Source organism: Bubalus kerabau, chromosome 16 (assembly GCF_029407905.1).
Source record: "Bubalus kerabau isolate K-KA32 ecotype Philippines breed swamp buffalo chromosome 16, PCC_UOA_SB_1v2, whole genome shotgun sequence".
In the NCBI taxonomy this organism is placed as follows: Eukaryota; Metazoa; Chordata; class Mammalia; order Artiodactyla; family Bovidae; genus Bubalus; species Bubalus kerabau.
Window position 1 is genome coordinate 57776146 of NC_073639.1, and position 25342 is coordinate 57801487.

General features: G+C 50.1%; 1 protein-coding gene across 5 annotated transcripts in view; it reads left to right on the forward strand.

Moving 5' to 3' along the window:
• Positions 1-25342, forward strand: part of KDM2B (lysine demethylase 2B) — a 119513-nt gene that overhangs the window by 18922 nt on the left and 75249 nt on the right. For all 5 annotated transcript variants that reach the window (XM_055550456.1, XM_055550453.1, XM_055550454.1 and 2 more), the window contains exons 5-8: positions 5617-5795; positions 5994-6100; positions 19432-19525; positions 20799-20952. In XM_055550456.1, coding sequence (XP_055406431.1) covers positions 5617-5795; positions 5994-6100; positions 19432-19525; positions 20799-20952 — 534 coding nt within the window. The remainder of the gene's footprint in view (positions 1-5616; positions 5796-5993; positions 6101-19431; positions 19526-20798; positions 20953-25342) is intronic.

Below are 25342 nucleotides of genomic sequence, written 5' to 3' on the forward strand. Positions count from 1 at the left end.
GCAGCTTCCACAGCATCCTGGCTTTTACCCCACTCCTCTTGGGATGGCTTCTGCACATTCTGTAAGAGGATGTGGACACCGCACTGGTTTTGCATTTTCAAGTAATGTTTGGTGCCCTTGAGCTTCTCTGCCAATTCTGGGAAAGGTGGGCCATGCCCCCCTGAGCCACGCCCTGGCATATCATTGTGGTCGAAATAGAATCCCAGAGAGAGGAAGGTATAGGAGGCCTGCAGATGCATGTTCCCCAGCTGGTGGACAGCACCCTCCACTGTGGTAGAATAATTCTGACGAATCTGAGAGCTCATGATTGATGGGTATAAAGAGCTAAGATAAAAAAAATGCTGTTGGCTGGGACTTCCCTGGTGGTCCAGTCATTAAGACTCTGCTTCCACGACAGGGGGTGCACGTTTAATCCCTGGTCAGGGAACTAAGATCCTACATGTCACCTAATGCAGTCCACCCTCCCCCCAATTAAATATACTCAATAATCCATTTTTTAAAAATGTTGTTGGCTGGTCCTGGAGATCAGGGGTAGTTGAGTGGCTGGTTCCTAAGGTGTAACTGGAAAAAAGGTTGGAGGGTGGTGGGAGGCTGGAAGAAGGGGTGTTCCTGGGTTTTTTCCATCCCAACACTGTTGAAGCAGAAGACAAGTCTGCAGGGCCACGGAGTGCTCTCTCACACCTAGTCTTTTAAAAACTAGGAACCTTAATTACTAAGGAATTTTTTTGTTTGTTTTTTAAAAGCTAAAAGTTTTTAAAATTCCTTAAAATGAGTAAATATCCATATCCTTTGTTCAAATTTCCAGTTGTTTCCTATATGGCACAAATGTTACTTTCTTTTTTAAACAGTTGTATGAGTCAGAATGTAAATAAGGGTTTTGCATTGTGATTGGTTGAGGTATCTTTTAACTCTTTTATAATCTCTGGGCTCTTCCTCGATCTCTTTCTAATCTGAAGAAGTTGGATTGTTTGAGCTATAGAATTTTTCATTACTTGGACTCAGCCTTGGAGTAGCTTTTCTGTGGGCGTCCCTGGTAACTCAGCTGGTAAAGAATCCACCTGCAATGCAGGAGACCCCGTTTCGATTCCTGGTCGGGAAGAGCCTCTGGAGAAGGGATAAGCTACCCACTCCAGTGTTCTTGGGCTTCGCTGGTGGCTCAGAGGACGGGGAGACCTGGGTTCGATCCCTGGATTGGGAAGATCTCCTGGAGGAGGGGATGGCAACCCACTCCAGTATTCTTGCCTGGAGAATCCCCACGGACAGAGGAATTTCTGTAAATTGGCAGTTGGCCGAATTAATAGATGCTTGATCAGACTCAGAGCCTGTCTCGCTCATTCGTAATTAGTTCATTCATTTTTTTTGCTTCATAGATCAGTCAGGAGGGGCATGTTAGTTCTTGCTTCTCCCTCTCTCCTCCATCTCTCTTCCTGCTGTTAGCATCTATTGACGTCTATCTCCGTCATTTTATATTATTTTATTTTAGCGGTGCTGTAGCGCTTGCCTGACCTTAGTTCCCCAACCAGGAATCACCCCCGACCCATGCAATGGAACCCTGGGGCTCCTCCATTGGACCACCAGTAGTCTTCTTTTGCCCTTTATTGTCTGGAATACATCTATGGAGAAAGACTTACCCTCCTCTGCAGCTTGCTTGGAGCTGGCCCTTATCTCAGCTGTGTCAGACTCCTAAGCTTATCGTCACTTCACTCAGTATCCTTTCGCCTCCCCAGGACGTGTTCTGAGGTTCCTGCATCTCTCATCCCCGCCTGCGGGCTGGAACGCAGCGGGATTGAATCCTGTTACTGGTACACCCATGTTTCCCTGGGGGTTTATAGAGCCTGGGCATCCAGAAGAACTATCTTTGCTCCTCCCTGTATTCCTACTTCGTCTCCTCCCACCCACCCGCTGCGGCTTGCAGGACACCTGGGGGAGCCGGACGGCGTTCCCTGAACACTGAGGACGCTATTCTTAGAATCGCTCCAGATACAGTCCATTGGCCTCCCACCCTAGGGCCTCTTCCCTCCGGCGACCCTCCGCCCCAGGTGCCCCTCGCGGTTCTAACCACTCTAGAGTCCGGACTTACCTTTTCCGCTGAGGGTGGGGCAGATCGAGGTGGGTCAACAGGGGACCTGCACCTGGGAAGGATCAGAGTGGAGTGAGGATGCACAGGAAGCCCTGGGGATTGTGTTGGGGAGAGGGGGTTCTGGAAGCCTGGTTTGTTGTTGTTCAGTCACTCAGTCGTGTCTGACTCTTTGTAATCCCATGGACTGCAGCACTCCAGGCTTCCCTGTCCTTCACCGTCTCTAGGAGCTTGCTCAAACTCATGTCCATTGAGTCGGTGATGCCATCCAACCATCTCGTCTACTGCTGTCCCCTTCTTCTCCTGCCATCTATCTCTCCTAGCATCAGGATCTTTTCTAATGAGTCAGTTCTTTTTTTAGGTGGCCAAAGTATTAGAGCTTCAGCTTCAGCATCAGTCCTTCCAATGAATAGTCAGGTTGATTTCCTTTAGGATTGCCTGGTTTGATCTCCTTGCAGTCCAAGGGACTCTCAAGAGTCTTCTCCGGCACCACAGTTCAAAAGCCTGGTTAGTGCTCAAAAACGTAAAAAGCAGGCCTTTCCCATGGGTATCCTTCTTGTTCAGTGATGGTTGTCTGTAGAGGTGGGGCTCTGGACTGCTCAATACTTCTTGATGTTTTTTAGGCTGGGAGGGAGGGGTGTGTGGGGCATTTTGCCCAATGCAAAGAGGGTTACTCTTATCTGCCTCCGGATACCCCCAGGTTGTTTCTTCAGTTCAGCTGTCATTTATATGTGAAGTAATAGGTTAAATGCTGGACAGCAAGAAGAATAACACTCAACATTTGTTTATTTCTTTAGTCACTATTTTCAAAATATTTATTTATTGTTTATTTATTACTGTATTTATTTGGCTGTGTCTGATCTTAGTTGCAGCACGCATCCTTGCTGCACGTGGAATCTTTGGGTGCTGGTGTGTGAACCCTTGGTTGCCATCTGTGGGATCTCAGTTCCCCTACTAGGGATGGAACCCTGGCCTGCTGCAGGGAAAGAGCAGAGCCCTTAACACTGGACCACAAGGGAAGTCTCTATATTTAAAAAAAAAAATGTATTTATTTTTGGCTACACTGGGTCTTTGTTGTTGTGCCCTGGTTTTCTCTAGTATCAATGCTGGGGCTTCTCATTGTGGTGGCTTCCCTTGTTGCAGAACACCAGCTCTACAATACCTGGACTTCAGTAGTTATGGTCCGTGGGCTTAGTTGTTCCCAGGCCTGTGGGATCTTCCTGGACCAGGGACTGAACCCACGTGCCATGCAATTGGCAGGCGGGTTCTTAACTATTGGGCCACCAGAGAAGTCCCTCTGTATTTTTTATGATGTGTGTTTGAAGTGGATGGAAGACTTTTGGAAGAAAACAGATAATTGTAGAAAAATCAACTTTGTTGGTCATTTAGTGTCTGAATGTTTTTGTTTAATAATATCTTTACTGAGTTATAATTCACATACCATACAATTCACCTATTTAAAGTGTACAATTCAATGGTTTGTCGTCTGTCCACAGAGTTTGTGCAATCATCACCACAGTCAATTTTAGAACATTTTCATTACCCCTCATACCTATGACCCCTCTCCATTAGCCATCCTTTTAGACTGACTGGCAGAGATTTAACGGACTGATTTCCCACCACCTCACTTTCTCTACCTGTAATTATATATATTAAAAAAAATTGTTTTTAAATTTTTTATTAGAGTGTAGTTGAGTGGGAAAGATCCCCCTGGAGGAAGATATGGCATCCCATGGACAGAGGGTCCTGGAAGGCTATGGGTCCATTGGGTCACAAAGAGCCGGTCGTGCCTGTAGTGACTGAGCGAGCACATGTAGTTGATTAAAATGTTGTGTTCGCTGCAGGTGTACAGCAGAGCGATTCAGTTGTACATACACAAGCATCTGTTCTTCTTCAAATTCTTCTCCCATTTAGGTTATTACAGAATATTGAGCAGAATTTCTTGTGCTACACAGTAGGTCCTTGTTGTCTATTTTAAATATAGTGGTTCCACCTGTGATTATAAATGAAATTGCCCAATTAGGTAACACTTCCTACTTGCAGGCACTTCTCAGAAGTCTTTCATGTACATTAGCTCATTTAAATCATATGACAACACCATAGGCTGGCTACCAGGTTATAGATGGGGAGACTGCTACTCTGAGATGCTAAGAGGCCTGAGGGCCAGCTGGGATTCAAACCCACAAAGTCTTAGCTTAATGAGTGAAAGTCACTCAGTCATGTCCGACTCTTTGGGACCCCATGGCCTGAAGCCTACCAGGCTTCTCTGTCCATGGATTTCTCCAGGCCAGAGATTGGAATGGGTAGCTGTTCCTTTCTCCAGGGGATCTTCCCAACCCAAGGATCAGGGATCAAACCCAAGTCTCCTGCATAGCAGGCGGATTATTTACCATCTGAGCCACCAGGGAAGCTTAACTACCATATATATATATAATTTATTTTTAATCTTTTTTAATGCATCGAGTCTCTAATGCATCATGTCTTAGTTACAGAATGGGGGATATTCATTGCATCATGCAGGTTCTTTCCTTGCAGCACAGATTCTCTAGTTGTCCATGGGCTCAGTAGTTGCCTTGTGGGCTTAGTTGCTCCTTGGCATGTGGGATCTTAGTTCCCCAACCAGGAATTGAACCTGCATCCCTTGCAGTTGCAAGGTGGATTCTTAACCACTGGACTGCCAGGGAGTTCCCCAGCATAACCACTATATTGTACTGATGGGGGAGCTAGCTCCAGGCCTTTAATGCCACTTGCTCCAGCCTGTAGGGCTGTGAGTCCCATCACCTACCTGCCCAGTGAATCTCCTTCCCCAGGGGGCTTTGCGGATGGGACCCTGAGTAAAGTGAGGGAGGAGAGGCAGGGGGAGGCTGGAGGCGGGCCAGAAAGTGGGGAGAGCTTGGTGGGGGGGCGGCTGTTCTTTTCCCCTCCCCACTCGAACGGCAGGTTCTCTGCCAGGTGGGCTTTCCAGAAAAGCTCAGCAGAGCCCACCTGTTCCAGGAGCCCTGGTAAGGAAGGAGCCGGCACTATCCAGAGCTTGGCCAGAGTTTCCTGCAAAGTTCAGGGATGCCCCCTGGTGGATTTGCACTCCTGACTCAAAACCAAAGCGCTTCTCCAAGGCTTCCTGGGATCATGGGGCGAGGAGCCGGCCTCTGAAGGCGGGGATCATTTTTCAGCCTTAGCATGTGATCAAGATTCAGTATTGCAGGGGGCAGGGGCCAAGGTTGGGGGTTAAGAACCTTGGTGCTGGCATTAGATGGAATTGGCTTCAAATCCCAGCTCTGCTGCTCAATAACCGAGCTTTTGGGGTAAGTTAGTTGTGGAGGGAAACAGATCGATTGAGGAGGGATTCTTTTAAAGATTGGAGAGTGATTCAGTGAGGAACACCGATGGGAAGACGTCATTGAGCAGACAAGGTGTAGGGTTGTAGGATGAGGCATATTCTGGATGCTGGGTTAGGGGCAGGTTTTGTTTTGCGGGGCCTCCCACGTAGGATCTGGAGCTCTAGCTGGCTGGAGCCACCAGCCTGTGGATTCTGTCCCCAGGTAGCCGACGGCTGGTGGACGTGATGGACGTGAACACCCAGAAAGGCACGGAGATGAGCATGTCCCAGTTCGTACGGTACTACGAGACGCCCGAGGCCCAGCGGGACAAGCTGTACAACGTCATCAGCCTTGAGTTCAGCCACACCAAGCTGGAGCACTTGGTCAAGCGTCCCACCGTGGTAGGTCCCCAGCTGTGGTTCCCCTCCCCAGTCCCTTCCCCCTCCTCTCCTTGCCTGAGGCCAGCCTGCACCTGCCCGTCGGGGGAGGGCAGGAGGGATTTGGGAGCATGAGGAGGAGGAGGGTTGAGGCAGTGATGGGGTCCAACTTAAGGGTACATGGGGCCAGGAAGCGCTGATGGTGGCCTGGCTGGATTTCAGGTAGACCTGGTGGACTGGGTGGACAACATGTGGCCTCAGCACTTGAAGGAGAAGCAGACGGAAGCCACGAATGCCATTGCAGAGATGAAGTACCCGAAAGTGAAGAAGTAAGACTGGCTGCCTGGTGGCGGGAGCTGGGAGTGGGTGACTCTCAGCCTTGTAGGGGGTGAGGGCTGGAAATGAACCTGGGCTGAGGCCGCAGCTCTTTGGGGTGCTGCTGGGATGTGATTGTTGGGGGTTCTGAGTGTGGGCAGGTTGGCTCTGCATTCTGCTCTGGGTCTGGATTCTTCATCCAGATGGTTCTTGGGCCTTCCTGCCAGCCCTGCCCAGGGGGATGTGATCTGAAGAGGAGGAGTAATGGAAATCATCTCTCTGTGCATATGTGTGTGTGTGTGTGTGTGTGTGCATGTGCGTGCTTGTCAAACATTCTTCTACTCCCTCTAAGTGACAGTGTGTCCTAGAAGTGGATTTTCTAGGGACCCACTGTGGACACTTTGCTTTTGCCGAGGGCTGGATAGGGGTCTGGTATTCTTTTGCTTCCTGTTGCTGAGACCAGGCACCTCTGATGGAGAAGAACCTTCTCTGAATAAAGACAGGGGCCACTTCCTTACCAGACACTCCTTAGAGGACAGTGTCCTCTAAGGGGGAGGTTGGTGCTGTGCTGGAAAGGTTGGCCACATCTAATTATGAGGACATCACTACAGGCAGCGTGACCAGCAAGTCCTGAGACCAATTATTTAACACGGGCAGAGGTGGCTGCGATCACCTCTGTGTTCTAGGATTTGAGTGAAGGACCCTTGGGATGACGAAGTCACCTTGGGGCTCCTGCCATCTCAGGCCCTCTGTTTCTATCTTTAAAATGAGAATGAGATGCTCGCGGGCCAGGCAGTTGCTCTGTGCTTCCTAGAAGAGTTGGCTCTGGTGGCTCTGAATCCATTAGCATCTCTCTGCCGAGCCCTGCTGCCAGGAGTGCCCTCAGGAGCTTAAAGGCTGTGAACTTCTCATTCACTCAGCCCTTCATTCAGTGCATATTGAATGCAAACTCCGTGCCAGGCTTTGTAAGGGAGGCCAGCACGCTGGCCCTGGGCTTCCCAACGTTTTGCTTTCAAGCTCTCTCTCTGTTTAATTACTTCTCAGACATTTTTTCTCCTCTCAAAGCTGATGCTTCTTAATACCCGTTGGATCTGGGCTGCCTTGAAGGGAAAGACTGGGCTCAAGGTGGGGTTGGTAGGAGGGTTTTCAATTCTGTTCTGTTTCGATGCAATTGCAGCAAAATTTATGGAGACCCTGGGACAGGGAAGTAATAGAGAAACAGGTCTAAAAGCCCCTACCTTCTGGAGAGCAACGGGCCATTAACGCGAGTGCAAGGTGCAGCTCTCATCCTGTGTGTGTGTTAGTCATGTCTGACTCTTTGCGACTCCATGGACTGTAGCCTGCCAGGCTCTTTTGTCCATGGAATTGTCCAGGCAAGAATACTGGAGTGGGTTGCCATTCCCTCCTCCAGGGGATCTTCCCAACCCAGGGATCGAACCCAGGTCTCCTGCATTGCAGGCAGTTTCTTTACCATCTGAGCCACCAGGGAAGCCAGCTTTCATCCTAGGCAGAGAGAAACAGGTTCCCAGAAGGGAAATGGGGAAAAGAGGAATCTTTTTTGGCTTCTGGCCTCAGAAAATCCTCTCAGAGGGGATATTTGACATGGGATTTAAAGGACAGAGGAGATGGGAGGGAAGTGGGGAGGGATGGAGGTAGGCAAGTGCCAAGGGCCTTGATGGAATCACAGAGGCGGAGCTTGAGGAACAAGTGTGGAACTCAGATTAGAGGCAGATCCTGGCTGTCTTTGATTGATCGATTGATTGATTCCACCTATATATTGAACAACTGATTGGTGCTGGGCACTGAGAATACAACGGGGAGAAAACCGTGTGAGCTCCCTGCCCTCATGGATCTTATGGTCTGTGCAGGAGACCTATTAATCCAATGATCAGAGAAACAAATGGAAGTTTGCAGTTGTGAGGAGGCCACAAGGCAGAGACCTCTGGTGCTATAGAGCTTGTACCAGGGGATTCATCAGGTCATGGAGGGCAGGGCAAGCCACCTTGAACTGTGGTCTGAAGGGAAGAGGAGTTATTTAAGTGAAGAGACCTTGGAAGAGCTTTTCTGACTGTGTACAGAGCCTGGGGTGGTGGGGAGGGCTGGGAAGAGGGTGGGGCTGAAGGACTTGCCAAAAAGGCCAGTAGGAGTGGAGCAGAGTGAGGGAGGGTCAGTGGTGCAGGATGAGGGGTGGGCCAGGCTGACAGGAGTCATGCTGCTGCTGCTGCTAAGTCACTTCAGTCGTGTACGACTCTGTGCAATCCCATAGACGGCAGCCCACCAGGCTCCCCCATCCCTGGGATTCTCCAGGCAAGAACACTGGAGTGGGTTGCCATTTCCTTCTCCAATGCATGAAAGTGAAAAGTGAAAGTGAAGTCGCTCACTCGTGTCTGACTCTTAGCAACGCCATGGACTGCAGCCCACCAGGCTCCTCCATCCATGGGATTTTCCAGGCAAGAGTACTGGAGTGGGGTGCCATTGCCTTCTCCAATTATCCTCCTAAGGAGCTTTTTTTATTTTTAAAGACATTTCCCTTCTAAACACATCTTTCACCTAATTGCCCACCTCCCAAAATTTAATGTCGCCAAGATACTGTGTATCTGTTTATGTATATATATTGTGTACTTTACACATACAAAGAGTAAGATTTTGTTTCACCCCTTGGGAGTGCATCAGCCTGTAGAGTAAGGATGCTCTCGCCTGAGGAGGAACACCAGGCTCACAGGAAGGCCAGGTGAGATTATTATCAGACATGGAGCAGGAGTAAGTCTGTTTCTTCAGTGGGTCTCCTTCCATGAAGAAACTGCATGGTCTCAAGAGAAAATAGTTACAGATACTGATATACAGGGCTCTCTCAATGAAAAAGGTAGCTTATAATTAGTAAGGCCCTCTAACAAAACCCAGCCTACAATCCCAGCTTGTAATCATTTTTTAAACATCTAACTGAATAGACAGCCAAGGATCAACAACTATATGAGGAAAGCCTGGAATATTAAAAAAAAAGGGGCGGGAGGGCTAAAAAACTTCAGAAAAAGAGAACTTATAATTAATATTCATGATACAGGAGATACCTCCTTTTTACTGAGCTTTGCCAATAGCGGTTTTTTGTTATTTTCTTTCTCTTTTTTTTTACAAATTGAAGTTTTGTGGCAACTCTATGTCAATCAAAGTCTACAGGTTCCATTTTTCCAAGAGCATCTGCTCACTTCATGTCTTTGTCATGTTTTGATAATTCTTATAGTACTACAAATATTTTCGTTATTATTTTATTTATTGTAGTGATCTGTGATAAGTGATCTTTGATGTTACCATATGACTTGCTGAAGGCTCAGATGATGGTCAGCGTTTTTTATCATTAAGGCATTTTTTTAATTAAAGAATGTACAATTTTTTGAAGAGAGTCATAAAGCTGGTGTGCGTGCTAAGTCATTTCAGTTGTGTTTGACTCTGTGACCCGATGGGATGTAGCCTGCCAGGCTCCTCTGTCCATGGGGTTCTCCAGGCAAGAATACTGGAGTGGATTGCCATGGGGGTCTGTATTTCTCCTAAGAGCAATCAGAAACCTCTTGAATTACAAAAATATATATATATTTTTTGATTACTCGGCATGTGGCATCTTAGTTTCCCAACCAGGGATTGAACCCACACCCCCTGCATTGGAAGAGCTGAGTCTTAACCATTGGACCACCAGGGAAGTCCCCTGAAACCTTGGAGATTTTAAGCAGAGAGGGATGTGTTCAGATTTGCATTCTGCAAATTCTGCAGCTGCAGTGTGGATTGAAGGAGGTGTGGGGGCAGACTGATAGAGCAGCCATTGCATCATCTACCTGAGGATGGGTAATGGGGCAGGGTTAGGGGAGAGCAGAGCACAAATGGGACATGTATTTAGGAAGGTGAAATAGACAGCCTTGGGTGACAGATTTCAATTAAGTAATGTCTACCTCCCCTGTCTGAGATAGTCAGTGTATTTTTCACTTTATTGAAAGATTCCTTTAAATAGGAAGCTCTGTTAATACACTGAGAGTTCTATCTAATTACCAAAAAAAGAGTCACCCACAATTTTCTAGAACCACATGTCTTGGACATATTGGTTGGATCATGTGGCAAATAAATTTACAAACCCTGTCAGTGGCCTAGAACTGGTTATAGGATTTGAAGCTTGTTAGGAAGGAAATTGTCGCCTTGGAAGTAGTATGTTTGTTCGGCTGAAACAAATGCTAATTTCAGTTAATAAACAAGGTAAAAATCCCATGATGATGAAGTCCTCTGGGATCATAGAATTGTTCTTTGGAATTTAATTAAAACGACACGTTCTAGAAACCAGAGTTTTCATGCTGGAGGTGCCTGGAGAGTGGAAACAGGAAGGGTCACCTGAACCGAGGGTTTGCAGCGGGGCGAGAGGAGGGTTACCAACCCATGCCTGCTTCCTCCCTGGTTCCAGGGTTTATGCCCTTTGATCATGGTGAGGAGGTAAGGAATTTTAATGGATTTTTGTTCAGGAATTTCAGGCAAGGAAGGTGTGGAGACAGTTGTCAAGGGGGTAGTTGCAACGTTGTGGGAGACAAAATATGTGTAAAGGGTATACTAGTGTGGGAATTCTCCGGTGGTCTAGTGTTTGGGACTTGGTGCTTTCACTACTGTGGCTCCCACTGGATCCCTAGTGGGGGAACTAAGATCCCACAAGCTGCATGGTGCAGCCAAAATATAAATAACTAGTGTATATATATATATATATTTATACTAGTTATTAATTACCTCTTGCATTTGCTGTGTATTACGTGCAAGACACTAAGTAGTTGGTAGACTGCAGTGAATAAATAAACAGAGTCCCTCTTCTCACAGAGCTTGTATTCTGGCTGGGAGAAGAGACAGGCCAGGATAAATTATATTGTGTGTGTGTGTGTGTGTGTGTATGTGTTAGTTGCTCAGTTGTGTCTTACTCTTTGTAACCCCATGGATTGTATGTAGCCTGCCTGGCTCCTGTGTCCATGGAATTCTCCAGGCAAGAATACTGGAGTGGGTTGCCATTCCCTTCTCCAGGGGATCTTCCGGACCCAGGGATCGAACCTGGGTCTCCTACATTGCAGGCAGATTCTTTACTGTCTGAGCCATTAGGGAAGCTCTAAATTATATTATAATTTACCCTAAATTATTATATTATCCTAAGTTATAATATATATTAGGAAGTGATGTGTCATTAGCAGGATAAAGGGAAAAGGTGATGACAGGGTGGACTGAATATCAGCTGCACTGTCTTATTTCTGCCACGTCCTCCCCACCCCCATCGCTGTCCTGTAGAAACAATTTGTACAGAATTATTTGTCTTGGGAAATTCCTTACCGTTGTACAAACAGTGACAATGACTTGGAAGTATCCCTGTTAGTTGTTTATTGCTACATCACACTTTAAACTTAACAACTTAAAAAATGTATATCTTAGTAGCATCAGCTCACAGCTTCTGAAGGGCAGGTGTGACTCAGGTGGGTAATTATGGCTCAAAGTCTTGCTTACACTTGGGTTAAAACTTAGACCTGGGGGATTCCCTGATGGTCCAGTGGTTAAGCCTCTGCACTTTCACTGCCAAGGGCCTAGGTTCCATCCCAGGTCGGGGAACTAAGATCCCACAAGCCATGGGGTGTGGCAAAAAAAAACAAACAAAAAACCAGCTTAGGCCTGGGCCTCAATTCTTCACTATGTGGGCCTCTCTGTAAGGCTGCTTGAGTGTCCTCAAGACGTGGCAGCTTCCTTCCCTCCATCAGGAGTGGTTTGAGAGAGAACAGGAGGAAGCTACAGTGCCTTTTATAACCTAATTTTGGAAGTCACATACTTTTTCGATCATGCTAAGTCCCTTCATTCATTTCCGACTCTTTGTGACTCTATGGACTATAGCCTGCCAGGCTCCTCTGTCCGTGGAATTTTCCAGGCAAGAATGCTGGAGTAGATAGCCATTTCCTCCTCCCGGGTATCTTCCCAACCCAGGAATCGAACCCACGTCTCCTGTGTCTCCTGCATTGGCAGGGGGGTTCTTTATCACCAGTGCCATGTGGAAAGCCTGACATACTATTTACTTCTGCCATATTCTAGTTAGTTAAAAGCAAGTCACTAAATCCAGCCCACGCTCAAGGGAGGGGAATTTGGCTCTGCCTCTGGAAGGGGTAGGGGAGCACTCAGAGACTTTTTGGACGTGTTTTACAACTTCTACAGTAATTTCCTAGGTCTGTGACATGGGCACACGTTTTTCACTTAGGACTGTAGGATATTTTAACGCATTTCAGAAAGAAATGGGCAAGGCGTTTCCCTTCTCACCTGCTCACACTCCAGGCTTGCAGAAATGAGGTTTGCTGGTGTATTGGAGATATACCATGTACCAAAAGAGCTTAGAAGCCCAGCCTAAATGGGATCCCATATAAAGCATACACTTGGCTCCCCACAAATTGAAAATTGACCACATTTTCTTCCCGTGTACTTTCTGGAAGTGGCAGGAAGAACAAGGGAATAATATGAGGATACAAAGGTGAAACAGGATGAAGACAGGCACTGGGAAGACCAAGTTTTGGGGCTGCCTCTGCTACTCCCTGTACCTATGGCAAGTGTTTCATCTCCTTTTTTTTTTTTTTAAATAAATTATTTATCTATTTGGTTGTCCAGGGTCTGAGCTGTGGCAGGCAGGATTTTTTTTAATTGTGGTGTGTGAACTCATAGTTGTGCCATGTAGAGTCTAGTTCCTTGACCAGGGATTGAACCTGGGCCCCCTGCATTCAGAGCATGGAATCTCAGCCACTGGACCACCAGGGAAGTCTGGATCTTCACTTCCGTCTACAAAACAGGGATCCTGTGATCCCTGCCCTGCCTCCTTGCCATGCTAAAGGGAAGATGGAGCCTACAATGGATGTGAAATGTAGTTGGGATAAAATGTTTTTGTCCATGTGGTCTCATGTATAGAGACACAGAGGCTGCAGCTGCCATTGGAATCCTGGCATCCACTGCTTTCTAATCTACCCTCCCTCATATTTACATAAGGCATCTCTACAACCCATATTTACCTTCTCACTCTCATCAGTCATGTTTGCTGGCATCGTAAATGATTTCCCCTGTGTAATATTATCACACAGAGAAATTGACATGGAGAGGCTGCTGATGTCACACATGGGCCATGCCCTGGACCCAGGCCTCTGGATTCCTGGGTTTTCCCTTGTACCTCAAAAAGAAGAGCAAAGAAAACTGTCCTTTCCTGTAGTGCCATGTATGGACCCAGGTGCTGTGTTTTATACTTAGCACACAAATCTCAAAAATATAGGAAGCAGGTTACTTTTGTTGTTGTCCAGTCGCTAAGTTGTATGGGACTATTTGCAACCCTGTGAACTGCAGCACACTGGATTTTGCTCAAACTCATGTCCATTGAGTCGGTGATGCCATCCAACCATCTCATCCTCTGTTGCCCTCTTCTGGCCTCAGTCTTTCCCAGCACAGGGTCTTTTCCAATGAGTTGGCTCTTTGCATCAGGTGGCCAAAGTATTGGAGCTTCAGCATCAGTCCTTCCGGTGAATAGTCAGGGTTGATTTCCTTTAGGATTGACTGGTTTGATCTCCTTGCAGTCCACGGGACTCTCAAGAGTCTTCTCCATTACTACAATTCGAAAGCATCAATTCTTTGGCCCTCAGCCTTCTTTATGGTCCAGCTGTCACATCTGTAACAGATAAATGGAAGCTGAAATTCACAGTCGTTCAATGCACTATGGATGTAGCAGCTGAGCGTAAGTCAGTAGGAGCTGCTTCTGGATAACCAGAGAGGCAACGTTTAAAAAAAAAAAAAGCCTTAAAAAAAAAACAACAAAAAAACAGTGCTGGCCAAACCAAATCAATTCAGGGCCTGGTTTGATCTGTGAGGGCCATGAGTTAGAGGGCCCTGAGTACTTTAACAAATGGGATGCTGAGTTCCAGAGGCAGGGAATGATTTGGTCCAGTTCACATAGCTGATTAGAATAATTATAGGGCTGTTGCTGGGTGCTGCATTTACACAGATGAATCTGGTATGGTCCCTCCTCTCAAGAAGCTGAGGCGTTTGTGACTTTAAAAGTAATATGGGGAAGTTCCCTGGTGGCCTAGTGGTTAGGATTGGGTGCTTTCCCTGCGAAGGCCTCGGTTCAATCTCTGGTCAGGGAACCATCCTGTATGCTGGTGATGCGGCCAAAATACAAAATTAAAAAAAAAAGAAAGGTAATATGTCTCCCATGTGGACAGCTTGATCCTGTTGTCAGGGCCTTCTCCTCTCTTAGATCATTTAACTCAATGACTGGTGTTCTGATTCAAGGTGTGGGATAATCATTGTCATGACTGTCTTTTCTTTTAAATAGGCAAAGTATTCATAAGGTAAAAAATTCAACCCTTTCTAGGGTGTTTACAGTTTAACTTCACAGCAGGCCATCAGGGAGGTTCCAATGCATGAGCCATCCTGTAAATGACAACAGAAAGCAGCACCCTGGGACAGGGGATTGACCACCTTGAAATGGCTCAGTGTTCACTTCCCTAAAATGGGGATTATTGGGTTGTTTTGAGGGTAAAATGTTATCATACCAGTAAACAGCTATTATTATGAGCAGCTGATAATTGGAACCTATTCATTAAGAATGGTTGGTAGCCTGGGGAATGGGACTTGGCTAAAGAAAGAAGTTTGATTTCTGTCCCTGAAGCCAGCATACCACCATCTCCTGCCCTTTTTGTAGTTTGGGAGGAGGGCGGGAAGGGTGGGATGAAAAGTGGACTGTTGTCCTGATGAGCCTGCCTGGGATGGAGGGGACTTCTGATTTGAGCTGGACTAACTCTTTAGGGGTTCCCTGGTGGCTCAGTGATTTAAAAAATCCACCTGCAGGAGACTCCATTCTGGTATTCTTGCCTGGGAAATCCCATGGACAGAGGAACCTGGCTGTCTACAGCCCACGGGGTCACACACACAAAAAAGATTTAGTGACTAAACAACAGTTCCTTCAGTTAGTGTCTGAGATTTGGCTGTAACCTGCAGACTCTGCTGTTTGTGAGTCTTGGGATTTACCAGGGAGATGTGGGGAGAATGGCTGAGAATCTCTGAGATAGGCTGTTTGGATAAGTACCTCACTTCAAGGGTAGTGATCAGGGTGAGCCTCTCTGCTTTCTCACCTGTAAAATGGATACAATCCTGGGAATGACCTTACAGGGTTGTTGTGAAGGTTGGATTCATCATCAAAGTGTCTATCAGTGAATTTCTACAGGAGTTCTATGATGTGGCGTTACCGAGCTACTAAGGGAGCAGATAAGGGACAGGGCTGCAAGAGCATCTTAGATTGCAAATGAACTTCAGGTCACCTCCCTGCCCTCAGGACAAGTATCCTGCTGAGAGAGGGGAAGTGGTTGTCCAAGGTCATACTGGCAGTGTGTTTTAAGGCCAGAGCAGCATCCCTGGTCCCTGGGCTGCCACACCCGGGATCTGACAAGCCCTCCACCTGCTGGCACTGGCCCTTCCTATAGCTTTGCCCCGATGGGTGCATTTCAGGAAGCTAGTTTTGCTGGGTCGTCGCCTTCAACAGCAGGATAGCATCCATACTCCCTGAAAACGTGTGTGCGGGAGTCCCCGGGCGCTTGCCAGTAGAACAGAGGTGGGGAGAGCTATCCTGGTGCCCCCACCCAGCCCGGGTGAGGGGGCGGCCGTGGGCGGCGGCGGCGTCCCCTGGCGCTGGTCTGGCGCGCTTCCTTGTCACCGCCGCGGCCTCCCTCCGCCTCCCTGGCGGCCGCCGTGCCGCGCGGGTGTTCAGTTTCAGCGCGGGGATGAGTGCAGGCTGCGCCCAGCTCCCCGAGAAAGGAAGGAAGCCAGCAAGCGAGGGCTCCGCGGTCCTCGACCGGGGCCTGGCAGCACCGTGGAGGGTGCTCGGTTCTGGTCGCGGGGGCCGGGCGAGCGTCCAGCTTCCGCCGCCCAAGGGGACACCCGGGAGCCGCACCGCCGAGGGTAACTGCGGGCGGGGCTGGGCGGGCGTCCCTGCGCGGCGCCCTGCGGACCCCGGGCTGCCCGGGAGCCCCCACTCCTTCGGGGCGCGCTGGGGCGGGGTGTGGGTCGCCTCCCGCCCACGGGCTGAACGGCCGGCGTCGCGGAGCGGCTCTTTGTGTCTCCCGGGGCTGCGTGTAAGTGTGTAGTGTGTGTGCACGCGTGCGCGCGCTCATCGCCTCCAGCCCCATCACCCGGTGCCAGCTTTCCAGGCACCCCCCCCTCCCCCGCGCACCAGACCTTTGCCCGAGGGGACGCCCCCTGGGCTGCCGGGGGAGTTTCGCCAAGTTGGAGGGAAAAGGGTGGGGTGGGGTTGCCCCGCCTCCCCAGACGCCAGGCAGCGCCCCAAAGTTAGTGCTGCAGGTGCAGCGCCCCCACCTTCCAGGCTCCTCCCCAACCAGCCCGAGCCTTGGGAGGCGGGAGCCCCCCCAAAGGCTTGGGGGCGCCTGATATTCAGCCGCCAACTTGGAAGGTGTCCTGCACAGAAAACCACCCGCGCCGGTGCGGGGGTGGGGGAGGGGGGGGCGCGGCTTTCCGGGCAGGGGGCGGCCTCCGCCCAGGAGGAACCAAGGCTGGCTGGCCGGCCGCCGCGAGAGCTTAGCGGCCGTGGCACCGAGCCGGGGTGCCCATGTGACTGCGGTGTGCTTTGGAAGAGGAAGCTGTTAGAGGTCAGTGCAAAGGCGTCACGCCAGAGAGAGCCAGAAGCCGGAGTGAGGGGGGAGACGTGGGACGAGCACGGCGGGGCGAAGGCTGCAGCCACCGGGACCGAAGCAGCCCTCTCCCAGCTCCCCTGGCTGCCCTAAAGCATGCAATTGCCCGTCAGGAGGGACCGGTCGGTCCCGGACGCCTGGAAATGAGGGACCTGGGAGGAGGGACCTCTCCAGGAGAGGCTGGTCTGGAAGTGGCTCCCCGGAGCTCCGAGGGGCCTCAGAGGATGCTGGAGGGTGACTGGGAGGGCAGAACAGACACCAGCTCAACTTGGAGAACTTTCCCTTGCACGCAGCAGCCGCAGCTTGAAGGGATTCCCTTTCCACACTTGCCAGGGAGGTTGGGGCTGAGGCTGGAGATGGGCAGGTTGAGGTGGGTGACCTGTTTGACCAGGCAGGCTTGGGTCTGGGGCCCAAGAGCCAAAACTGCTCTCTTTTCTGCTTTGGGCACCGGGGAGAGTGTCCAGCTGCAGGCCAAAGGAAGCATCTCGCCTTGCTCCATCCCACGAACACTTAAATTGTTTTTCCTGGACTGTGTTCTGCCAGGGGCCTGGAGGAGGTGGAAATCAAGGTTAGATTAAAAAAAGAAAAGAAGAGATGGTTTTAGGAAAATGAGGACTAATATTTTGAAGTGGTGCTTAGAGAGAAGAGGCCGGTGTGGTCCATGGGGGTGGGGGTGGGGTGGGGGCTTCAGCACCCCCCTGCCCCTTGAGTTCCTTGGAGAGATGAGAAACACCCAGGCCTTCGGCTAAGGACCTGGCTGGGTGGGCAGGGAGGAGGAAGCGGGGTGTGGAGCCGGAGCCGGAGCTGGAGCTGGGACTTTAACAGCCTCAGCGCCAGCACCGCAGCCCGCGCCTGTCTTCGTGACTGGGCTGCGTCCTGCGCTGTCAACTACACCCCTCCGATGGGGTTGCTAGGCAGCGGGGCTCTGATGTGCGGGAAGGCCTTCTGATTTGTCAGCCTCCTGCAGACACATGGTTAAGGCTCCTTCCAGCCTATCCAGAGGAGGGACGCGGGCACGCAGCCTGCATACTGCCGACAGCCCCGGGTCCACCTGAATGTGAGGTGCAAAAGGCAACCAGAGGGAGGGGCCACCTGGAACCCTCCAGCTTCCTAACCAGCTCTGCCCCACGCCCCCCTCCTCCCCTCCACCCCACTATCTTCTCTTAAGCTGCAGGTTCCTCCCTGCCCGTCCCCTCCCCATTCCTCCCCTCTTCCCCAAAACCGTGGAAAAGGAAAGTGCAGCGGGGAAAAGAGGTCAGTGGGGTAAGCATGTGTGTGCGGGCCTCTGGAGGCGCTAGGGTGTGTGAGCATGAGCCCTGGGGGACTGCCCCCAGCAGTGGCTCTTGTGGGAAGGGATAGGTGGGAGGGAGGGGGCCCTGGCACCGCCATCTGCCAGGCCCAGACCTGGAAGCCTGTCCGTCCCCCTCCTGAGCTCTGCCTAGCCCTAGGAGGGCAGCAAGTGGAGGGAGGAGGGAGGAGACGGCTGAGTAAGGAAGGATGGGTTTTCTGGCAGTTGCAGGAGCTTAGAGGCAGAGCTGCTGGCAGGTTTCTTCTTCCAAATGCACTCCCTCTGTCCCAGCCTCTAAGGGCCAAGCTCTCCTTCCCTCTTTCCCTCCCTCTTTGCCTCTCCACCATCCCACCCCTAGTGGCTTTACCACTTGACTTTGTTTTAGCAGCTTTTTTTGAGATGTACTTCACACACCATTCATCCATTTAAAGTGTACAATTCAGTGTTTCTTAGAATGTTTACGGAGTCATGCAACCACCATCAATTTTGGAACATTTTTGTCACCCCACAACAAAACCCTGTACCCACTAGCTGTCACTCTCCATTTCCTCCCCCAACCTCCTTCAGCCTCTGGCCACCACTGTCCTGCTGTCTGTCTCGAGATTTGCCTACTCTGGACATTCCATACATGGAATCGAACACTGTGGTCTTTTACGGCTGATACCCTTGTACTTGTAGCTGCATTGCTTACTTTGCAATCAATTGCAGTTTGTCTTGCCATTTAACTTTTTCAGGGCTGTGTTCCAGTAAGAGTGTTTCATCCTTCAGGTCAGGGGTCTATGCTTTTCTCTAAGTGCCATGCCTAGCTCTGGACTGGACCACTGCTTGGCTCTCAGTCAATGATTGTTGAATGAAGGAGGAAATGAATGGGGACTAGTAATTGGCAAGCAATGCAGGTGGTTTACAACTGAATTCCAGGGGGCCCAGCTGCTGCACAGGGGCCTGGCAGCTTGGGAGAACAGCAGGTACAGGAGCTGGAAGGAGTAGAAAGGAAGCTTCTTGCTTGCGTAGGAGGTGTGGGGGTGGGACAAGAGTAGAAACTGTCTGCAAGGAAGAAACGAAGTGGCCTGTGGGTTGCCAGTTCTTTCTCTGGCGGGAACCTGAGAACAAAGATGCCTCCCCCAGCCTTGGGGGCAGATAGCCAATGCTTGAGATTCATCACGTGATCACAGGGGCTTCCCCCATGGGGAACTCCAATTAGATTTGGGTTTTTTAAAAAAAGAAAATTCCCCAACGTCAGCGTTTATCAAAGGGCAGCAGCAGGTCAAGCATCTCTGAAGCTCTTTGCTCACCTCCTGTGATTCAGGCACTGAATTGTTTTTTCGCTCCTGTGCTGCAGGTACTGTCTAATGAGTGTGAAGGGTTGTTTCACTGACTTCCACATCGACTTTGGAGGTACTTCCGTTTGGTACCATGTTTTCCGGGGTGGGAAGGTAAGTTGAGTTGAGTCTCTTCAAATCTCTGTGCATCCCTGACTGTTTGTGCATGGAGGGGCTCTCACCTTTCTCCTTCCACCCACCTTCCTCAGCAAGCCCCCACCCTGTGAGTACTTTGAGGGCCACTTGGTACCCTGGGGCCACCTCCTCACTGTCTTTTTCTGGAGGGAAAGATCAAGGTCAACTCTTTTGCATCACTTCTGGTCACCCATTCACCCCTGTTCACCCAATCCATCAATGTCCTAAGCATCTTAGGCCCGATTGGGAGCATGAATGCTTCAGTCCTGTCTGACTCTTTGTGACCTCATGGACTATAGCCTGCCAAGGCTCCTCTGTCTACAGGATGCTCCAGGCAAAGATAATGGAATTGGTTGTTACATCCTTCTCCAGGGATCTTCCCGACCCAGGGATCAAACCCCAGTCTCTTATGTCTCCTGCACTGGGAGGTGGGTTCTTTACCACTCGCACCACCTAGGAAGCATCTTAGGCCACATTAGAACTCCAGATTTGGCTCCCAAGAACCCCCCAGCATTCACTTCCCCCAGCTGTAGTTCCAGCTCTAGCACTGTGACCTTTTAACTTACAAGTCTAGTTGCTGGCACCACCTGCCTCCAAGAACATTTTCCATGAGGGACAGACATCACCCAGGGAAAGGAGGTGAGGCATGTGTTCAGGATGCTCCTGCTGTGTCTGCCCCTGTGTGCCTGTCCATGTGGGAACGGAGGGGTCCCTGCACGGCCGTGGGTGTTCCTTGAGAATATGTGTGTGCCGTCCTGCTCCTCTGGGTCTGCGTGTGCATGTGTTTTAACCAAACGTGTTGGGAGAAATTCTGGTTAGAAAGTCACCCCACTTGGTTCCAGATGTTTTTTTTCCTCCAGAGCGAGTGCAAGCTGGGTTTATTTATTGGGCCATTTTATCCTACAACTTAAGAAATCCCCCTTCCTCTCTTTGCCCCACCTCCCCCCACAAGCCCATGGCTCAGGAGAAAGAATATTCTACCCAGTCTAAGTCTTTCCACCCTGGTGTTTCAGCTGGAATGAAGATTCTCTAAAGGCAGGCAGGGGGCCTCCCAGACCAGCAGCACAGCCCTCCCTGCCCCTCCAGAGACCCTTTGGGGAACCTGGTCCTAGAGGGGTCCCCGGGGATGGGTCCTCCCCCATCCTTTCTGCTCCCAGGCAGGTGGGGCTGTCTCCTGGCTTGTGGCAGAGCCTGGAAGAAATCAGAGACTTTGGCCTGGATCTTTAACCTATTGCTTCCTTTTCCTCCTAAGATTTTTTGGCTGATTCCTCCAACCTTGCACAATTTGGCACTGTATGAGGAGTGGGTGCTGTCAGGCAAACAGAGCGACATCTTCCTGGGAGACCGTGTGGAGCGATGCCAAAGAATTGAGCTGAAACAGGGTTACACGTTTTTCATCCCTTCCGGTAGGTTCCCGCGAGGCTGGCACTGGGCTGTCTCTTAGCAGCCTCCTGTGACCAGAGGTTTAGGCCAGGCGATGGGGTCTCTCTGGGCCTCCCGGCCTTGGGCAGTCTCCAAGAGAAGCAGGCCTCAGGCTGCAGGGGAAAAACAACCTCTCACATTGTACCTGTTTCTTCCTGCCCGAGGGCTAGAATTTTCTCCTGGGAGAAAGCCAGAGCCCTCCCAGTCTGGGGAAGTTTGAATGCCTTTCTCCAAGATGTCCTGCTGAGATTTCTGATAATGAGGATGAGGGTGGTCCTGTGGGGAGGGGAGGGGTGACTTTACCCTTCGGGCTGGGGAGGGGGAAGAGGAGAGTTGGCCCAGGGGAAGGACAGACCCCATGGAAGCCAGGGTAGAGAGGAATGCACCCAGAGTGGCAGCCTCCTTCCTGCAGAATGAGATGAAATGTAATTGGGCTCAAGGTCAATTCCTGCACTTGGACTCTCCCCTTCCCCTTAAAATAATTAGCTCCATAACTACAACAGAAGGCAGTAATTAAGAGCATGGGCCCTGGGGCCAGAATACCCCGCCCTAATTCAAATTCCTTCTCTGATGTTTACCAGCTGTGACTTCCTGGAAATAACTTAACCTCTCAGTGCCTCAGTGTTCTCATCTGTAAAATGAGAGACTTGCTGGGTAGTAATGAGGACTGAGTGAGCCAAGACCTGTTTGCCTACAGTTCCTGGGAGATGGGCTGAGGGCTTTTGGCCAGTTATAGGCTGAGTCACTAGTGGATGTGGCCAGGGACCTGGGACCCTTAGGCTGCCTTGGTGGTGGTTTAGTCTTTAAGTTGTGTCCAACTCTTGCAACCCATGGGATTCTCCAGATAAGAATATTGGAGTGGGTTGCCATTTCCTTCTCCATAGGCTGCATTAGTGGAAGCGTTTTACCCCGCATGGGGGAGGTAACAGTCCCACTGGATAGAAGAGTGAGTGAGTCGGTCAGGCCACCTGATTGTGTTCCTTCTGGGTTGTAAATTGGAGGAGAAGTCAACCTGGAGAGAGAGAAAAGAGTCTGGATATCACATCAGGTGAGTTGCAAAGAGTTGCAAAGAGTCGGACACGACTGAACGACTGAACTGAACTGAGGTAAATTTGAAGGGGCAGTTGGATTGTTTCACCATGGAAGTGAAGATGTATGGTAACGGCCGTCAGCCAGCTGAAGGGTCATCTGGAAGAGGTGTCTCCGAGTAGTGCTGGACTGACTTGCTCTGCTAGGCACTGAGCTCCCCATCACTGGAAGTATACAAGTAGAGGTTATATGCCAAGGAGCCTGCGGAGAATTTGCTGCTGAATGTAAGTGTGGCTCTTAGGGTAGGCATATCCTTTGAGGTCAGTAAGATTCATTGGATGGAGAAGATAGTCACACTGGAGTTTCTGAGAGTTGGACTGGAGTTGGCCTTGGGTCTGCGCCAAGCAGAAGTGTCAACTGAAGGAGGAGTGGTTGTGGCGATAGTTCCTGCCGTGGGCATGTGGGACCTGCATACGTGGGTTCTTCTAGAAAGTTGGGCAGAGATTTCACTGGTCAGTAAATCTGGGATTTGAAGGTGGCAGGGTTTAGTGGGGGTAACTTTGTTGTCAGGGCCCCGGATCCATCTTTGGACCTGCTTGACTTGGGGAGGCTTGGGACCCCTGCTTGAGACAGGAAGGAATTGCACTTGGTGGGCAGTGTTTATGAAGCACACCCTGGCCGGTGTGGTGTGGACGGATGGGAAGGAGGTGGTAATCTGCAGTGGGTTCAGGGCCCCTCTGGGTTCTGGAGGACTGGCCCTGCTAGATTCAAAGGAAGGCTGGTGTGCTCTTGATCTTGCTGTTGTCTTTGTGACTTTGGGTTAATCTTTTCCCTTCTCTGTGCCTCAACTGTCCCATCTCTACAAATGGGGGCAGGGTGAGGCTGAACTCTGGGACCCTCAAGATCCCTCCCGGGACTTCCCTGGTGGTCCAGTGGTTAAGACTCCACCCTTCTACTGCAGGGGGCACAGGTTCAAATGCTGTGTGGTGTGGCCATTAAAAAAAAGATTCCTCCCAACTCTGTCCCCTGAGCGCAGGCCTCCCACCCTTCCCAGGAAGACAGGCCTTTTCCTCACCGGGTCTTTTGCTGAACTGGGAGGTGGCTCATTGCTTTCCCCTGATCTGGGATGGGAAGGGTGTTAATTTTGATGACTTGGGCAGATTGGAAAAGGTCTCAAGAAGCAGCCATGTAAACCCCAGCTGGGGTATGACTGTGTGTTGAAGGCAGAAAGAGGAGATGTGGCTTTTAACTGCAGCTGGCAGGAATCTGTTTAGATCCCAGCAAAGACTTCTGGCCCTAAGGGTCTTGAGTGAGACGCTAGGATTTTTTTTCCTGGATTTTTTGGGAAGAAAAAAAGAGACAATTGACATTTGTCACCTTCTCGGGGGCAGGGTGTACATGTGGTTCCAGACACTGATTTCATGAACCTTGTAATTTTGCTAAATATGGGCTTTACTTAACCTGTCACCTGTTTGTGCTATTGTTTTATGAAAGGAAGACTATTCTGACACTAAAAAAGATGACTGTACATAATTCCAGAATAAAGAACAGTCACTAGTTTTGAGTCTATGAGACTATACCATCTTCATTTTTCTCGTCTTGTTACCAACCAGTGAAAACTTAAGGGCCAGAGTTTTGGGTCACTGAGCATCTTGGGTCCTCATGGGAGCCCAGGGATTCTTGCTAGCATCATACCCTCTGAAGCGAACACACATCTGAGATTTGTGGTAGCTGGGATGTGGCTTTGGGGAGAGAGGGCCCCGGGGATTCCTGCCGCTGCATGTGTGAGCTATTGGGTGTGGAAAGTGGAGACTCTCACTCTGGCATTTCCCACCCCTGACCTGGGTTTTCACCCTCTTTGTGTGACCTCAGACATGTTCTGCCTTACGCTGGTCTCAGGCCTCGTTCCCCCTCAGCCCTGTGCGAGCTAGTAGATGCTGGTGGGAGAGGAAGATGTCAACTGTAACGATATCTTTGTAAGACTCGGTTGAGCCTTCTTTTGTCTGAGGATGAAAGGGTTGGGTGCTAGCTGTGTTTCAGAGGTGGTGGTTATTCAGACTTCCTTCCTGGGTAGTCCAGGAAAGCTGCCTGGAAGAGGAAGAATGTCGAAGGTGACCGAGGAGTAAGATGACCTGGATAAAGGGGCTGGGGTTTGTCCCGCTGAACTGGCCAGCTCTCAAAGGTGGAGGATGTGGAACTACAATGGCCTCACCAGTCTGCACAGAGTCAGAGTCCAGAGTGGGTTGGGTGTCCCCAAGATTTAACCTGATCATTGGGAGTAAGGAATGTTGGAGTTGGAACTCAGCAGTGGACCTGGTGACATCTTTTTCCTTTCCTTGACCTGGCCCATGTCCAGTTCCCCTTTTGAAGAACTGTAGTTAATAGTAATAAGAACTTAGATTACTGAGTAATGATCCTTTTATGTACATAAGTTCTGTGTGCATAAGGAAACTTCCCCCCACCCCTCCCCCTTTCTATTTTTAATTTTGTTTTTTGACTGTGCTTGGTCTTTGTTGTGGCATGCAGGCTTCTTGAGTTGCAGCACATGGGCTCTCTAGTTGCAGCGCTTGGGCTGAGTTGCCCTACAGCATGTGGGATCTTAGTTCCCTGACCAGGGATCGAATCCTCATCTGCTGTACGGAAGTCCCATTCCACCTGCTTTTTAAAAGTGAAGGTTCCTAAGGTCCAGAGAAGTGAACACACTAGTCCAAGGTCACACAGTTTATAAGTGAAAGGGCAAGATGGGAACCCAGGTGTGTCTGGTTTCAGATCCCACCTGGTTTCCCATCAGCCTGGGGGTCAGCAGGCTTTGGATCTGGTTCCCCTTCTTGGCTCCGTGACTTGGGGATAATTGTGTGCCCATTTAATAGACTTTCTTAAGGGTCCACTTGGTAGCGTGAAAGGTGCTGGGGAGGCCAAGAGACAGACTTCCTCCATCATGAGTACATATCCAGCTAGCTAGCAGTAGGATGGAGGAGCCCAGTACAGGGGCCTGGGAAAGACCCTCCTCAGTCATCTTTGCCTGGTAGTGAAATTCGCAGTAGCTCCAGGCATTTCCTAGACTCAGGCCAGTCTGAGAAAACAGTAACTCACAGCTATTTAACAGTGTTACCTGGCTTGGACCTGAGATGATCCATCTGTAAAATGGGTACAGAGCAGAGAAAGAAGGGCAGTGAAGCAGGCTGAGGTGGAGGGCCTCTGGCAACCCAGAGAATTGCTGCTCAGCTCCAGCCAGTTAGGCCCAGGTGGGAATGGGGCCTGGGTGGGGGGCCATTGTCTCACTTATCAGCAAAGTGTTAGTTGCTCAGTTGTGTCTGACTGTTTGCAACCCCATGGACTGTAGCC